General features: G+C 54.3%; 1 protein-coding gene across 1 annotated transcript in view; it reads right to left on the bottom strand.

Annotated features, from left to right (window-relative positions):
- The window catches only part of LOC121825191 (complement C3), a 35362-nt gene that overhangs the window by 13217 nt on the left and 5022 nt on the right, over positions 1 to 17123 (bottom strand). Inside the window, exons 11-33 of the mRNA XM_076558894.1 lie at positions 17003 to 17123; positions 16326 to 16535; positions 15451 to 15657; positions 14940 to 15098; positions 14592 to 14721; positions 13951 to 14025; positions 13584 to 13784; positions 12872 to 12980; positions 12364 to 12449; positions 11540 to 11682; positions 10803 to 11015; positions 9810 to 9876; positions 9631 to 9717; positions 8381 to 8584; positions 7674 to 7749; positions 7237 to 7396; positions 6318 to 6416; positions 4285 to 4441; positions 3301 to 3464; positions 1889 to 2047; positions 1351 to 1410; positions 1156 to 1246; positions 988 to 1039 (exon numbers count right to left, since the gene is read on the bottom strand). The exon at positions 17003 to 17123 is cut by the window's right edge and continues 26 nt beyond it. Coding sequence (XP_076415009.1) covers positions 988 to 1039; positions 1156 to 1246; positions 1351 to 1410; positions 1889 to 2047; positions 3301 to 3464; positions 4285 to 4441; positions 6318 to 6416; positions 7237 to 7396; positions 7674 to 7749; positions 8381 to 8584; positions 9631 to 9717; positions 9810 to 9876; positions 10803 to 11015; positions 11540 to 11682; positions 12364 to 12449; positions 12872 to 12980; positions 13584 to 13784; positions 13951 to 14025; positions 14592 to 14721; positions 14940 to 15098; positions 15451 to 15657; positions 16326 to 16535; positions 17003 to 17123 — 3030 coding nt within the window. The remainder of the gene's footprint in view (positions 1 to 987; positions 1040 to 1155; positions 1247 to 1350; positions 1411 to 1888; positions 2048 to 3300; positions 3465 to 4284; positions 4442 to 6317; positions 6417 to 7236; positions 7397 to 7673; positions 7750 to 8380; positions 8585 to 9630; positions 9718 to 9809; positions 9877 to 10802; positions 11016 to 11539; positions 11683 to 12363; positions 12450 to 12871; positions 12981 to 13583; positions 13785 to 13950; positions 14026 to 14591; positions 14722 to 14939; positions 15099 to 15450; positions 15658 to 16325; positions 16536 to 17002) is intronic.

Raw genomic sequence — 17123 nt, 5'->3', positions numbered from 1 at the left:
ATTTGGAGAACAGCCTCAGGAAAGGCTTCCTCTGGAATCAGATATCTCCCTTGGCCACTTTCAAGGACTACAGGAAACACCACCCAGGTGGGCGCCCAACTTCCAAGGACTAACAATGATAACAGCCCACTTGCAAGTCTCCTGACTTAAATTCCACAAGGAGACACTCCCAGGTGGGCGCCCAACCTTCAAGGACTAACAAGTGATAGCAGCCCACGTACAAGTCTTCTGACTTACAGTAAATTCTACAAGGGGACGCCGCCTAGGTCAGGTGGACATTAAGTAATAGCTGTACACAATTTAGCTTAGGCTCTCCTTTCTTACAGCCTTACTAACTTTAGACCTCTAACTCCTTACCTAACCACTTCTAGGAATATTTAGGTTTTTAACATTCTTTACCAAACACATTTTAGACTATAGTTGAGCACATAAGATTCCCTCTTAGATATTACCCGAATTTAGCCTTTAGTCAATTCATTAGTCACTTCCCCTTTGGGTCGCAAATGGTAATCAACAACTAGTGCCCCTCATTGTGATTCTTATCACAACTCTCTTTGATCCTGATAGTGGACAATCACTGCCTGAGGAAGTTCAGGCTGGGTGTCCTGGGTGGAGAGGAGGATTGTGATTTTGGAAGGATACATAACTGTAAAGCAAGGGACGAAGGAGAAAAAAAAGTGAATGGACTAAGAGCTCGGTGTGCTGAGATTCATTTTTCCCAAAAATAGTCCTCACCATCAGTAGTTCTCTCTCCTGAGCTCCTGGGATGTATAATATTGAGGCTGGCTCCTCTAATATTATACAAGAGCTTGGCAGCATGAAATAAGAAGAGCTGTTAACAGAGGGGGCAGAGACGGACTGAGGATGTAGCTCAAGGCAGCAGCACTTGCAGCCTGCACAGAGCAGGGGCTCTGGCCTACCTCAGTGAAGAAGTCTTTCTAAGGGGAGGGATTGACCAGGATGAGCCCCAAGGACTCACATCCTCACCTGGTGCAGATGTTAAGGATCATAGTATTCTCGGCACCCTGGGGCTTCTTGGCTACAATCAGAAACAGAAAGATGGGAGAAGGTATCTTCGGATCCTGGTTCAGGAGGAGGGCAGGGATGGGAAGGGGTGGGGTCGGAAGGTGATGGAAGGGTCTTTATTCTGCTCACCTGTATCAGGGGCTGGTACTGTGGTGACCCTAAGGTCAAATTTCTTGCAGGTGACTTTGCTTTTGACTTTGGCATAATACACTGTTACCACCTGGTGGGAGGAGACAGAGTCCCATAGGAGCATAGGATGACCGAGGACAGGGAGAGGGGACAGGAGAGAGCGGTGGGCCCAGCAGGTATGGGTTCCTTCCTTACCGACAGCGTGCCCTGGCCTTTTCCTTTGGCTGTTAGAGAGAAGGCTTCGTTTTGCTTAGTCTACATGGAATTGGGGGAGAGAAGAGGGGTGTTAACAGCCAGCTTCAGGACCACAGAATGCTCAGTAGGCAAGGTGCTTGCCTTATAAACATGAGAACCTGGGTTTGATCCCAAGAATCCATGTAAAACAAGCCAGGCATGAGCTTGAGAGCCCAGCACAGGGGAGGCAGAGAGGGGGATCCTTGGGGCCTGCTGACCAGCCAGCCTAGACTATTTGGTGAATGTAGGTAAGTAAGAGACTCTATCTTGACACACAAGAAGAACAGCACTGAGGGATGACATCGAAGGTTGTCTTCTGGCCTCCACACACACATGCACAAATGTTCCCACACCTGTACACAGGCAGGCACACACGTGAGTGCACATACAAGGCCAGCTGCCCCTGGCTCTGATGGCTCTGGCAGGCATTTGACCTCTCTCCTGCAGCCCTGGCTGGTACAGAAGGTGGAAGCGAGGGAGGTGAGGGGTGAGGCTGTACCTCTTCTGATCGTAGGAGGCCGCCAGTTTCCCAGAGCAGGCGAAACTTGGTTGGGGAGCTGCGGCTGGGGAGGTGGAAGGACACGTCCATGTTCAATTCCTCGTGGTTGGGGACGTCTGTCTGGTATTGGGCCAAGGCTTGGAAAACCATGAAGGTGGCCTAGAGCCCATGGGATAGAAAGATGGTTAGCTTTGCATTCTGATTGGTGGTTAGGATGTGCTGGGGAGAGATAATGATGTATAGGTCAGAATTATGGCATCAGCAACACACACAGAACCTGCAAAGATAAAGCTAGAAAGGGGTGGATGTCCCAGAGCTCTATGTGTGAGGTCAGGCCAGGGCTGGTCATCAGTCAGTCTGTGGGCTAGAACCCACCACAGTGTGAAGAGAATAGTGGAGGTCACTGGATACTGAAGGCCTGTCTAGAATTCTCCAAGGAAGCAAGATTTTGTTCAGAAGTTACCAATGCTGAACACATGCCAGGATCTATCAGAAAATCCAAGTGTAAGACTGAAGGTCTAGAACCTCTAGACCCATCAAGAGGAAGGAGTCTTAGACTTGGGCTTAGGAGGCCAGGAATTAGTCTAGAACCATCTCATGAACTGGAGAGTGGAGGTACCAAACTCTAAAGTGATACTGAGGATGGAACATTGAGAAGTGATTGACAGCCCATGAGAAAGAAAGATCAAGCTTGAGCCTGAGCTTGCCCTAGTTTCCAAAGTCATCATCCAGAAAGCTCTAGAAGAAGATGCACCGGGCAGTACCCTTGTGTAGATGAGAACTGATATAGAATATACCAACAACCAAAAGGTGATGGTAAGAGTCTGGATGGAACTGGAATCTTGGTCTAGAATTCACAAATATGAAAGTGTGCCATTTGAGAACCCGGCGGAATATAGAATGTGATCTAGAACCCACATGTGAAAGAGAGGGACATTGGGAGTCCCCTGGAGTGAAGAAAATAATCTAGAATCCTGCAGTGATAAGAGGACATTGGAAGTCTAGTGAAACCATGAATCCACACATGAGAGAGGAAGACACTGGGAGCCTAGTCAAATTGAGACCATATTCTAGAACCTTCCAGGGATGGGGGGGCATTAAGATCCTGATGGAACTAGAAACATGACCTAGAACCCTCCAGTTAGCGTGACTTTGGGGGAGCCTAGGAACATGATCTTGAACATTTTGATGAGAATGGGGGATATTGGGAGCCTAGGAGAATGAAGAATATAACGTAGAACCCTCCAGCAAGCAAGGGCACCATTGGAAGCCTGGTGGAACAAGGCATGTGATGTAGTTTCTCTGCTTGCCTGCAGTCTCCCACACTGATGGGACAGGGGGGCTGCACGCCTGCATCTTGGGTCTCCTCCAGGAGACCTGGGAAGCAAGCGCTGGCGCTGGAGGCCACTTGCCTGTGTGGAGCCGTAGCCGCCTCCATAGTATCTCTGCTCGTTCAGCCAGCGGACCACAGGAGGCACTGAGTCGAAGTCCTTCAGTAACAGCAGGGCCAGGAGGGCATAGGATGTGGCCTCCACGTTGTAGAGCTGCTGGCCAGGCTCCTCCCAGCGGTTCCGATCTGCACAGGGGACACCCCAGCCCCTCATCCACTGCCTGTGCACCTGAGAGTGACTCATGAGCAGCTCTCCCTCATGAGAGTTCATGGAGACATGAACCCTGCACTAGCGTGCTTACATCTGCCATGCTTCCTGATCAGCTCTCACTGCCTTGACTTCCCAGCTGTGACGCACTGCCCTCTTGACCCGGGAGCTGAAATGAAGCCCTTCCTCCCTTGCCTTGCTGTCATTGGGGTATTTTATAACAGAAACGGGGAAAGAAACGAAGGCCATCTCCAGGTGGGGAAGGCCGTCTCCAGGCAGGGAAGACCGTCTCCAGCGGGGGAAGGCCATCTCCAGCCGGGGAAGGCCGTCTCCAGGCAGGGAAGGCCGTCTCCAGCCACCAGCTCCCGACTCTCCTTTGGACTTGGATGCCCAGTGTAAGGTTGAATGAAAGACGCCCCAGGCCTCTGGTGTGATTTACACTGAAGGGTCAACAGACTGATAGGCCTCCAGTGCAGCTCAGTGTGGGGTCGTCCTCCCAGCTAAGAACCATGCATCTGGGCTCAGTTTGTGTGTCCAGAACATTTCCTCAACCCTCAGCCATGCACCCTTCCCTTGAGGTGACCCTCACCCCCACACCCCTTCCCTTGAGGTGACCCTCACCCCCACACCCTTTCCCTTGAGGTGAACCTTACCCCCCAGCACACACCCCTTCCTTTGAGGTGACCCTCACCCCCACACCCCTTTCCTTGAGGTGACCCTCACCCCCACACCCCTTCCCTTGAGGTGACCCTCACCCCGCCCCACACACACACCCCTTCCCTTGAGGTGACCCCTTACCTTTGGCTGTGTTCAGAAACTTGGTGACATAAGGTTCCTCAAGTTTTCCCATCAGGGCCAGGGCATACGCAGCCATGGCCACTGTGTAGGGTCTCTGCAGTTTCAGGTAACTGGCTTCGATGTACTCTCCTGCCTTGTTAATGCTCCTGGGAAGGCTCTGTGAGGGACAACAGTTGGGATCTCACAAGCACGACTTCTGGGCCACCAGGATAGGATCTCCCTTGTGGGGCTCCCCTGTATTGGATGTGTTTGGCTTTAAGAGTTCCCTAGTTGTTGGGGCCACTGTGTGGCACCTCTGTGCTGCATTTGTCTATGCATTAGGGGTGTGCAAGAGTGTGGGACTGCGGGTTCTTGAGTGGGTGAGCCCTGCTTCATCACAATGGTGGATTATGGTCCTGTAAATACTCCCCTAGGGCTAATCACTAAAATAAATAAATAAAATAATGTCATTAAAATGTCCCAAATTGGCATAAGCTAGAAACCAGATTCAGCAGTCAGTCTAAGCCTATGAAAGACAGCCTCCTCCATCCCAATCACCATCATCCTGGCCTCCTCCATCAATATCAGCATCATCCTGGCCTCCTCCATCACTATCGACATCATCCTGGCCTCCTCCATCCCAATCACCATCATCCTGGCCTCCTCCATCCCTATCGCCATCATCCTGGCCTCTTCCATCCCTATCGACATCATCCTGGCCTCCTCCATCACTATCGCCATCATCCTGGCCTCCTCCATCACTATCGCCATCATCATGGCCTCCTCCATCACTGTCGATATCATCCTGGCCTCCTCCATCACTATGGACATCATCCTGGCCTCAAACATCCCTATCGACATCATCATGGCCTCCTCCATCACTATCGCCATCATCATGGCCGCCTCCATCACTATCGCCATCATCATGGCCTCCTCCATCCCTATCGACCTCATCATGGCCTCCTCCATCCCTATCGCCATCATCACACCCTCAGGTGCTCGTCATTTATTTATTTATTGAACTTGGATGTGCAGCTATCTGCTCTGAGCTGAAACATTCCTTCCAAGAGGGTGGGGATGGCTCATGAAACTCAAAAGGACAAGGAGAGTCTTAGAGGCTTAGGAAGCTCCCCTCCGGACTCTCTTGAGAGGTACGAGAAACACCATGTCCCTCCCGATGGCTACAGATGCAGTAAGCAATCGCTCCAGTAGGGAGTCTCTTTGGTGGACCTGTCCACTATTGGGCAGGGGACTCTAGATATGAGCTTTTGTGACTCTTTACCCACGGTGGGTAAATTTTTGGCAATTCAGCTTCCCATGCCCCCATAAGTGACCCTATAAACTTGATGCAACGTTCAACAAGCTGAACTGGGGCTCAGTCGTTTCCTTAGTCTCTTGTTGACCACTGTCTAGGGCCATAGACGTTCCTTTGGGTCTCCCCAGGAAAAGTCACATGCCAGACTTCATGGAAAGCCCTGAGGTCACAACGATACACAACAGGTGTCATGGTTTTTCGCAAGATCATCTAGAGAGTAAGCCGAGAGGGCCAAACCTCCCAGCTCAGGGCAACAACTGCCCCCCTGGTTAGCTTCAGGGAGCCTAAGAGGGGAGCCTCAGAGGGTGAACTGCCTAGGTCAGATGACCTCTGCTCATGTCTGGGGCAGGGGATTCTCTTCATTGTTAATAGATGTGGGAGCGCCATTGTGGGCAGCACCATCCCTAGGCAGGTGGTCCTGAAGTGTCCCAGCAAGCTAGGCAAGGTACAAGCCTTCCACTGAGGCAGCGAGCAGCATCATTTCCTCGGCTGTGAGTGGGATGAGTTCACTGGTCTGAGGTAATGCTGTGTGGAGCAGCAAACATGCCTGCCTTTGAGTCCCTGCCTCGACTTCCCCCAGGGATGTCTACACTGTGGAGTTATAAGCTGAAAGAAACCCTTCTGTCCCTCAGGTAGCTTTCTGTCAGAGTGTTTGATCATGGCGACAGGGAAGAAATAAGAACACCCCTCCCCACAGCTTGGGTGGGTGGTGGGATTGGAGGGCTGACAGGATACTCACGTTGATCTGCCCCTCACAGATTTCTCTGGCTTCCTGCAGTGCGATGAGGACGAAGGCTGTGAGGGACACATCGGCCTCCTTGGTGTTCTTTAATCCACCCTGTGATGAGGAGGAGAAGTGGCTACCATGTACCCTGAAGACTTGGGGAGTCTGTGCTCGGCTCCCCGTCTAGGGTGAATCAATTGAATTGTTCGTCTTGTGTGTCACCGGGGTCCCCTGTACTGCTGCCCCCGCTGTAATGGCTGAGGAAAAGCACACATGGCTATCTATCCCTCACAGGGTTTCTTGTCCAACAGGGAGGATGGACATGAGTCAGTCAGCGGCTCCACAGAGGGACAAATGCTCCTTGATGTGTGGTGGGGCCACCCCACCCCCCGACACGTCCACAGTCATGTCCACAGTAAATGCAAACGATCATGAGTCGAAACACTTAGTAGGAGCTGGGGAGATGGGGAGAGGGGAGATGGATGGTTCAAGCCTGAGCAACAGAGTTTGATGTCCCAGAACTGACATTAATATATCTATCTGGGTGTGGTGGCATGTGCTTGTGCAGGCAGAGACAGGCCAACCTCTAGGGCTCAGGGACCGGCTAGCCCAGCCTACTTGGTGAGCCTTGGGAGAGTGAGACCCTGTCTTTAAAAAAAAAAAAAAAAAAAAAAAAAAAAAAAAAAAAAAAAAAAGGTGGACGGCCCTTGAAGACTGACACCCAAGGCTGACCTCTGGTCCCAAGCACAATACCATACATGTCCCTCCCGTGGCTGCCTCTGTCAGCCTCTGATTCTTGCAACACTTTGGTGTTTTACAACTTTGTTCGCCCGGCCCCCACCTCCACTAAGTGATCAGGCAGATGGAGTGGTGCTCTTTCCTCTCCATCCCGGGACCCTCTACTTATCTCTCCTGGAATCCCCTTGCCTCTTACAATCATTCCTTGGGAAATCACGGGTGCGTCCTCCTGAAAGACACCGTCCGGCTTCTGTTTCTCCAAAATCAGCCATTTAACAGCCCCACACAGGACTTGAGAGTCGATGGCGATGAGGTTGGCCGCCAGAGCAAAGACCTTGACCACGTAGGCGGTCAGCCTGAGGGCGGGGGTTAGGTGGACACCAGATGTGAACCAATCGGCTTTTGGAAACAGAGAATGACATCCTCAACCACCATAGAACAGAGAGGGGCGGTGCCCGAGCCCCTCTGGGTTTTTCAGATCAAAGCCCATGAAGCTGGCTCATAAAGGCTTTGTCTAAGGCTCCCTCCGTTCTGCAGCCTTGACTGTGGACAGGGAGGGACCAGACCACTCTTGGTGGGGACTCAGGTGGGTGTCGGGGTGTCGTGGGTGCCACGCTGAAAATCTGTCCTTACCAGGTGCTGGGTGGCCGGTGCTTGAAGGCAGCATAGGCAGAGCTGGGCTGTTTGTAGGCCAGCTGCTGAGTGTACCCTGTGCGGAATAGACAGGATCACCGAAGGGAGGGGTGGGCTGGGGCTGGGCTGACTAGGGTGGGCAGTGGGTGTCCCAAAGGCAGGAAAGATGCCACCTATGTGAGGTGGAATGAGGGTTCAAAGAGTGTGGGGCCGGGATCCTGTGGAGGGGGAGTGGGCTTTAAAGGAGGGCTTGGAGAGGAAGCTGAGAGAAGAGGGACAGTGTGGGGTGTGGGCGGGTGGGAGCATGGTGGGGGAGGGTCTCACTAGAGTGTGGGGGCAGGGGTGCTGTATGGAGTCGGGCAGGTGGGGAGAGAGGAAGGAGAACCAAGCAGGGCACGGATTCTGGAAAGAGGACTCAGTCTGGGTCCCAGGATTAGATATGAGGCAAGTCATCCCTGTAGGACATGCACGGAGGGGAGGGGTTTGGAGTAGAGGCAGGGCCTCAGGAGGAGGGGCGGGGCTCCTGAGACCAAAGAGGGGCCTTGGGAGGAGGGGCGGGGCTCCTGAGACCGAAGAGGGGCCTTGGGAGGAGGGGCGGGGCTCCTGAGACCGGAGAGGGGCCTCGGGAGGAGGAGGGGCGGAGCTTCTGAGGAGGGGAGGAGCCTTTGGAGGAGGAGCTGGTTTGGGGGTTTCCAGAGCAGGCCCACCTTTCCTGATGAGCTCCAGGGACTGTTGCCTCTTCTCCAGGCCAAACTTCTCCCACTGTTCTGTCTGGTCTAGGTAGTGTACCGCAATAACTGTGGGTGTCATGCCAATCATGTTCTGCTCCCCACAGCCTGAGGGGGTCACGATCAGGTGTTTCAGCCGCTCTGCATCCACTGCGTCCTCGACCATCTGAGTCACTGGGGTCCCTGCAGCCGAGGGTGGAGGAAAATGTCTGTTCAAGCCGCCTCTTTCCAGAGGAGGCCTAGAGCTTGGGGACCGCAGGAGGGGGGTCCTATGTGGGTTTAGGGGGAGGTTGTACCCCATCTTGGGCATTTAATTTCACTTATTTAAAATAATGGCAGTAGCCATGGACAGCTCTGGCTTAGAATTCATCCCAACTGTCTGTTGGAGAACTCCACATAGCATCTCATTTAACGCCCAAACCACTTTAGAGCTAGGTACTGTCTCTTGCTCTGTATGGTGGCATGTCTGAGAGGTGCAACAACCCCTTTTTGCTCTTCCTGGATCCATGCAAGAAGGGCAGATCCTCTGCACTTGGCCGGTGTGGCTTCTCATTAAATATCTTTACCAGCAAATGCTATTTGCTAAACTAACTTCTGCAGGAGGCTCCTGCAGGCCGACCCAAGCCGCACTGTTCCAGATGAAGTGGGGCTTGGAAGTGCTATGGGTCAATCCTCACAGCAAACCAGGCAGAGAGTGTCTGTGGTGTTTGAATGAGAATGGCCCCCAGAGGCTCATGTATTTGAATGTTTGGTGCCCAGTTAGTGGAACTGTTTGGGGAGGATTAGGAGGTGTGGCCTTGTTGGAGGAGGTGTGTCACTGGGGTGAGCTTTGGGGTTTCAAAAGCACAGAGCAGGCCCAGCCTCTCTCCTTCCTCTGCCTGTGGATCAGGACGTAGCTCTCAGCTACTGCTCCAGCACCACGCCTGCCTGCTCCCTGCCGAAAAGATCACAGACTAAGAGTTGCCGTGGTCAGTGTCTCATCACAGCTATAGAACAGTGACTAAGACAGTATCATTCCCCTCGTTTTTCACATGGGGAAACTGAGGCACAGGGAGGCATTATGTTAAGAAATGAGTCCCAGGTCAATCAACTTGAAATGGCAGAATTGAGATCCGAATCCTGCATCCTGGTCCAGGGTCTCCCCCCTCTGAGAGATGGAGCTCCGTTCGTAGCTCCCAGCCACCCTGACGCCTGCCCAGACCCTCATGCCAGGGAAGAGGCCATCGTACCTTGCAGGAGAATTCTGGTCTCCGAGTCTGTGTCTGGCACTTGGTCACTGAGGTCTGCGGCGGGCACATCCTCCCTCTGCACTCCCTCTGCAGGGTGAGTGTGGAAGAGACTTGGGTGGTTCCAGCTTCCCCTGTCCCTGGGTCCCTACACCACCCTGCCCACTCTGCCTGCCTCTCACCTTGCCCTAGGCGCTCTGGATCCAGTGTCCGGACGGCCACGGTTTTGTTGACTCTCATGCCTTCCGGCTGTGAAGGAGGGTGGACAAAACGACAAGAGATACATGGATGGAGAACAGGACGCTGTTCGGAGAATGACCCCTTCAGAAGGACTCTGCCTCTTCTCCCTGTGTGACCTCTCTGTGTCTCAACTTCTGAGGAGGAGGAGGCGGTACAAACACCTACCTTACACTCTTGTGTGCGCATGTGTGTGAGAGTATGGATGCATGAGTGTGCATGTATGTGAGTGTAAGGTGCACATGTTGTTTGCATATGTGTGAGTGTATATATACACATATGCATGTGTTTGGGAGTGTGCATGTATGTGTGTGTGTGCATGCCTCTGTGTGTGCATGTGTATGAACGAAGTGTGCATGTGTGTATGCATAATGTGTGTGCATGTGTGTATGTATAGTGTGTGTATGTGTGTGTACATATGTGAATGTATTGTGTGAGTGTGCATGCATGTGTGTGTGTATGTGTGTGTTGAGTGTGTGCAAGCATGTGAAAATGTCAATGCCATATGTCTTCTTCTATGCCTATCTTTTGAGACGGAGTCTCTCCGCGAGTCAGCCACTTCCTCTGGCATCTGTCTGGGGGCTGAGGATCTGCACTCAGGTCCTCAGGCTTATACAGCAGTTGCGTTGCCAGGGGAGCCTCTGCCTGGGACCTTTTAACTTTTTCAAACCCGAGACAAGGTCTCTTTAAGTTACCTCTGTTTCTCTCAAATTCACAATCCTCTTGCCCCAACCTCCCCAGTGCTCGGAGGACAGGTCGTACCCCACTGAGAACAGAGCCCAAAGCTTCACATGAAGTAGCTAGCTCTCTACACACAGCCCTGGCCAGCTCTAATCTCTGTGACACCCGGGCCCTAAGATGATCCCTGGTGTCTCCGAGCCCAGGTCAACAGCAGGGAGAGCCGAGGGCAGGGACAGCAGATGCCCCTGAGGACTCACCACAACCTTCAGCGTCTTCTTAACACCATCGCTGATGAAGGTGCCAAAGACGGCAGCCTTGACCTCCACCTCCTGGAGGCCGATCTTCAAGGGGACAAGGACGTATGGCACAGCCACAGAGGACTTGGCAGGGATTTCGATGGTCTGGAGGTAGCGCTTCTTGGCAGTGGCCAGGCTGCAGAAGGCTGGGTTGTGCAACAGCTCCACCCTCACCTACAGGGAGGGGGGACCAGGGCAGGTGAGGGGGGACCAGGACAGGTGAGGGGGGACCAGGGCAGGTGAGGGGGGACCAGGGCAGGTGAGGAGGGACCAGGACAGGTGAGGGGGGACCAGGAAAGGTGAGGGGGGACCAGGGCAGGTGAGGGGGGACCAGGACAGGTGAGGGGGGACCAGGACAGGTAAGGGGGGACCAGGGCAGGTGAGGGAGGACCAGGACAGGTGAGGGGAGACCAGGACAGGTGAGGAGAGACCAGGGCAGGTGAGGAGAGACCAGGGCAGGTGAGGGGGAACCAGGACAGGTGAGCATAGACCAGGGCAGGTGAGGGGGAACCAGGACAGGTGAGGGGGACCAGGGCAGGTGAGGAGAGACCAGGACAGGAGAGGGGGGGCTGGGGTTGGTGAGGAGAGCCAGGGAAGATGAGGGTGGGGCCCGTGGAGGGTAAGTGAGGGAGGGGCTAGGGCAGGCAAAGGTGGGTTCGTGGGTCCCGTTGAACCTCCCAGCTCCTGCTTGCTCCCACCTTCAGTTTCTCATGCTCACGGTAGTTGAAGAGCACAGCTCTTATCTCCACCTGCTCATTGCGCACCACAGAGTAGGGCAGCCTCAGGTCAATGAAGAAGTCCTGCATCACTTTGATCTCATAGGGGTCCGCCACACAGATCCCTGTGGGCAGAGAGGGCAGTGTGAAGGGTCCAGGTGGGAGGGCTGTGCGGGGAGGCCTAGCCGGGCTCCTGGTTCTGGTTCCCTGCTGGCCATGGCTGATCCCGTTCACAGAAAGGTACAGCCTAAACACGCACATGTGACTGACAAACCCCAGATGTGCTGACATCACGGCCAGCTGTGTCCAGTCTCTATGTAAACATGTACACATGTGTGCACGAGGAGGCCAGAGGTCGACACTGGGTGTCGTCTTCAGCTGCTCCTCCACCTTAATTAATTGTATGTAGGTAGGTGCACGTGTAACTCTGAGTTCGTGTGCATCTCAGTGCAGTACCCATAGAGGCCAGAAGAGGGCGGCCGATCCCCCGGAACTGTGGTCAGTTGTAAGCTGCCTGAAAATGGGAGCTGGGAACCAAACTCTAGGCCTCTGCAAGACTAGCAAATGCTTTTAACCGCTGAGCTCCCCTGGCCCTCTACCTTATTTTTTGACACAGGGTTTCTTGCTGACCCTGGAGCTCATTGATTGGCTAGGCTGGCTGACCAGGAAGCCCAGCGGTCCTCCTGTTCCTGCCTCCCCAGCACCCGGCCGCCCTGCCTGTGTTGGATCTGCAGACGGAGCTTGGGTTCTTATGCTCACAGGGCAAGCTCTTCACCTCCTAGCCGCCTCCCCAGCCCGTCCCTTACCTTTCTTGTCTGACAAACTCACTGCCAGAATCTCCCAGGTGGTGATGGAGTCTTTGAGAAAAATGTTCATGACCTTCGTGGAGATTCTGGGTGGGGCAGAAATTTAAATTTTAAGTAGTAAGATCTACCAGGATGGAGAAGGGTGTGGAGGTGGGGACCCCTGGGGACAGGTTAGAGGGGAGCTCTGGGCTGCACCTGTGGCCCTGCTAGTTCAGGCCATGGACCTCCATGGTGACTGCAGAGGAGACAGGAAGTTGGCAGGTGTGTGCAAATCATACATAAAAGAGCTCGTTGGGGGGATGCTCTCGGCCCTCAGGCAGGAGTGTGGACTGGGGTGTCCTAGACTCATCTGCCTTTTAAAAAATGTATTTACAGTGTGTGTGAGAGAGTGTGTGGCCTCCTGTCCTAACCTCCTGTGGAGGTTGAGGACAACTTGTGGGCGTTGGTTCTCTCCCTCCACCTTGTCAGTCTTGTGGCCAACCTTTACCCATGGACCATGGAGCCATACCCATTTTTCTCCGGTTCCTTCAGCTCCTCTATGGTCCACAACCAGCTCTCTGGAAACTGGCTTCGAGAGATGATATCTTCTTCGGGAATTATGTCTTCATCCATGTCACCTGAGGATGGGTAGATGTGGTTTGGAAAAAGACCCACTTTGGGGTGGGGCCCTTGCATACATTTCTGAGTTGTGTAAATGCATTCACCCTGGGGTGAGGGTTTCCCACCAGCCCCTGACGGGCTGGGGATTTGTGGGGAGTCCTCTCTCCATCCAGGAAATAAAAACTAAAAATCGTGTGCTACAGATGTGTTGGTATCAAGATGAGCATCATACAAGCTGGTTGGGAACTCACTAGGTAGCCCAGGCTGGCCCGGGACCTACAGCAATCCTCTTGCCTCAGTCTCCTGAGTGTGCAGTGGCAGGCATGTGACACCATACCTAGTTGCGATGTGGAGTGACTGTAGAACTTATCTTCGTTTTGCTGAAGACATATTGGCTTGTGGGATGGGGGCACAGGCCAGTACGAGGACCGCCCTGGGCTCCCTCGCCCCTTCCCCTACTTCCTTAGTCTCTTCCTTGCTATGAAGGCCAGATGGCCTCCGTCCTCCTCCTTCTGTCTTCCCAGAGTTCAGGGCTGGGGCCACAGTCTTTGGGCCGCTCTCCCAGCAGACAGGTGCAGCCCCCCCATCGCTCAGCCCTTCCCCTTCGGGGTGCCACTCACTCCTGGCCAGGCCCAGCACTTGGTCTCGCTGGTGCTTCTGGCGAAGCTCGGTGATGTAGTTGCAGCAGTCCATGAAAGCCTTCACGCAGTTCTCCCCCTGGGTGATGAAGCGTGCCCGGCGCTGGCAGCTGAACCTCATAGGGATATCCCGCATGCCGTCCTCACAGCACTTCCGCAGACCCTTGTCTGTGTACTGACCCGCTGCGGGAGGCCCAGACCCAGCGTCAGCCTTAGCCATCAGGAGAGGATCAGACCAAACTCCAGGTAGGACTTCCCTGGGGTAGGACAAGGGAGGCGACCCCCCCTTCCTCCCTTGGGATTCTAACAGGATGGGGCGGGTGATGCACAGAGATGGTGTCCATCTGACCTTTGTCCATCCTCCTTTCCATCAACTGTACCGAGCGGCGGCGGCGGTGGCCAGCTGGCTTGGCACACTCGAGATCTGAGGGAGGGACAGGCGTGCGGTGGGTGAGGCCAGGGTGTGACTGTGCCCTTTTTGCTGTAGCGGAGACTGAGGCTCAAGGAGCGGCAACAGAGGCTGGCAATATAGCTCAGTGGGTAGAGGGGCTTGCTGCTAATCCTGATGACGAGTTTGATCCCCAGGACCCACATAGAGGAAGGTGAGAACTGACTGGTGTGAGTTGTCTTCTGACCTCCACATGCATGCTGTGGGGTGAGCGTGCACACACACACACACACATTCCTGCGCACATACGTACACACTCGTGTACACATATGCACATCAGCATGCACACCCATGCACATGTCTGCAGCACAAAAGCACACACACACACACACACACACACACACACACACACACACACACACACTGCTTTCATTAAATGCAATTAAAAACTAATTTAAAACAAAACAGGGATGGCAGGTGCTGCTGTGGAGGAGGCGAGATTCAGTTTCCTGCTCTCGGGGTCCTGCTCTTATATGGGCATCTGGGGATGGAGGCATGTCCCTCCCTGTGTCCCCATCCCCCACCCCGGTCCCTTTTCTCACCTGCTCTCTGCTCAGTCTGCAGACCTTGGCTTGTCTTGAAGGCCAGGCCTGCATCCATGAAGACACCCGCAAAGTCCTTCCCGCTGCCTGGGGTACAGCCTATGTCTGCCTTCTCTACCACGTCCCAGACCTGCAAGTCGGGGGTGATGGGGCAGGTGGCAGGGTTTGCGGGGAGAGGCCAGGTCAGCAGAGCCTCATCCAACCCATGATGAAGCTCAACCCGGCCGTCCCCGACCCTCCTACCCTCACACCCAGCCCCTGACAGAATCCCAGCCCAGCCCCTGGCACCACCACACCCTCGTTTCCCCGACTCTGCTCCAGGTCGGGCTCTGGGATGCAGGGACTCACCTTGCTCTGGGTGAGTTTGTTCTTCTTGTTCAGCACAAACACACCCTTGTCCACGGCCACCAGCCCCACTCGGGCCCCCTGGTTCCCCTCGATCCTGAGTGTCGTTTGATGCCCAGGTGCGAGCTGCCGGTTATCTCTGTGGTCACCCTTCACCACCAGCTGTAGGGAGGATAGGGAAGCAAGATGGATGAGTCAGCCCTGGAAGGACCACAGAGAGAGAGGAGACAGAGAATGGGAGGGAAAAGAAAAGGTGGAGGAGAGAGAGGGGTCAGAGTGGAGGGAGGAGATTGGCAAAAGTAAGAGAGGTGAGGAGAGAGTTGGAAATAGGAGCAAGAAGAGAAGAGGGGATGCAAATGGTGGTGGTGGGCAGAGAAAAAGCAGGCAGAACTCTGAGCTTCCAGGCCCAGCCTAGTCCACATGATGAGCTTCAGGACAGTCAGGGCTATATAGTGAGCCTATGTCTCAAAGAAAGGAAAGCGGGGAAGAGAGATGGGGTGGGGGCATGACTCACCGTGCCTACACAGGAATCCTTTACATCCACCCACACAGAGTCGGCCACCACCTCCCTCTGGCCACTGGCTCCAATCAGGGTGTAGTAAGCCACCAGGCGGAAGGAAGGAATGAAATCTGGGGTGATGGTCAGGGACAAGACTACCAGATCCTGGCCAGGCTCCCGAACCTGGCGGCCTGCCTTCAGTAGCTTCCCCTTGTTCATAACCTGGAGGGACGATGGGCTGGCATGAGAATCAGGAGGAGGCTAGGTGGGTAGGGTAGACTCCGGGCTGGGCAGGGATCCTTAGGATGGGTAGGGTAGACCCCAGGGCTGGGCAGAGATCCTTAGGATGGGTAGGGGAGACCTCAGGGCTGGGCAGAGATCCTTAGGATGGGTAGGAGAGACCCCAAGGCTGAGCAGAGATACTTAGGATGGGTAGGGTAGCCCCCAGGGCTGGGTAGAAATCCTTAGGATGGGTAGGGGAGACCCCAGGGCTGGGCATGGATCCTGAGGATGGATAGGGTAGACCCCAGGACTGGGTAGAAATCCTTATGATGGGTAGGGTAGACCTTGGGGCTGGGCAGAGATCCTTAGGATGGGTAGGGTAGGTAGACCCTGGGGCTGGGCAGAGATCCTTAGGATGGGTAGGGTAGACCCCAGGCCTTGGCAGAGATCCTTAGGATGGTTAGGAGAGACCCCAGGGCTGGGTAGAGATCCTTAGGATGGGTAGGAGAGACCCCAAGGCTGGACAGGAACCCTTAGGATGGATAGGGGAGAACCCAAGGCTGGGTAGAGATCCTTAGGATGGATAGGGTAAACCCTGGGGCCTGGCAGGGCTCCCTAGGATGCTGGTGAGGCATGTGGGGGAGCTGAGGCTTCTGGTGACCACAGACCAGGTAGGTGTAGTAGCGGATCTTGGCCTCTTGGCCGGGGTCTGTGCGAAGGTGGAAGTTGACGTTGAGGTTGTCCCCTGGCTTGAGCTCCACACGAGACACTGACAGGTGTAGATAGTTGTTGGAATTGTGCATAGTGCTGTAGGGATGCGCCTTCATGGTGTTGCTGGCCTGTCGTGCTTCTGGAATACCTTCCTTCTTGGTGCGCACCTACGTCAGGAAAGAGGGAGGCATGCTGATGCCCAGAGCTGCTCGGATGATGGTTAATACTGACTGCAGCTTGACAGCATCTAGAATCAACCAGGGGATGAGCTCGGACCATGCCAGTGAGGGGCTTTCTAGGTGGAAGACTCACTCCATGTGTGGGTGGCACCGTCCTCCCCTGGGCTAGAGGACTGGACTGAATAAGAAGGAGAAGGCGAGCCGAGGGCCAGCGTTCACCTCTGCCGATATGTGAACAGTGGCTTCAAGCTCCTGCCTCAGTGCCTGCCCAGCCGTGACAAACTGTAGCCTCATGCTGTGAGCCTGTACACCTTCCTTCATGAAGTGACTTTTGTAAGGTTTTGGTTACAGCAACGTGGGACCCTCTGGGTGACCCACGGAACCCATCAGAAAGCCATCAGAGCCCCAGTATTTCCCTGGCTGTGGAGACTAGGGCCTGAGTTCTGGACACTCACGGTGATGGTCAGGGCATTGCGATTGTTGGGCGTGTTGATGCTCAGCTTGGCTACACCATCATCTTGGGTGAGAGTCTGCACATCAGATCCCTGAGTGACTACCGGCACTCGGCGGGCTGGA

Source organism: Peromyscus maniculatus, chromosome 22 (genome assembly GCF_049852395.1).
Source record: "Peromyscus maniculatus bairdii isolate BWxNUB_F1_BW_parent chromosome 22, HU_Pman_BW_mat_3.1, whole genome shotgun sequence".
Lineage (NCBI taxonomy): Eukaryota > Metazoa > Chordata > Mammalia > Rodentia > Cricetidae > Peromyscus > Peromyscus maniculatus.
Note: the sequence above shows the minus strand (reverse complement) of the source record. Positions and strands in the feature narration are given on the sequence as shown.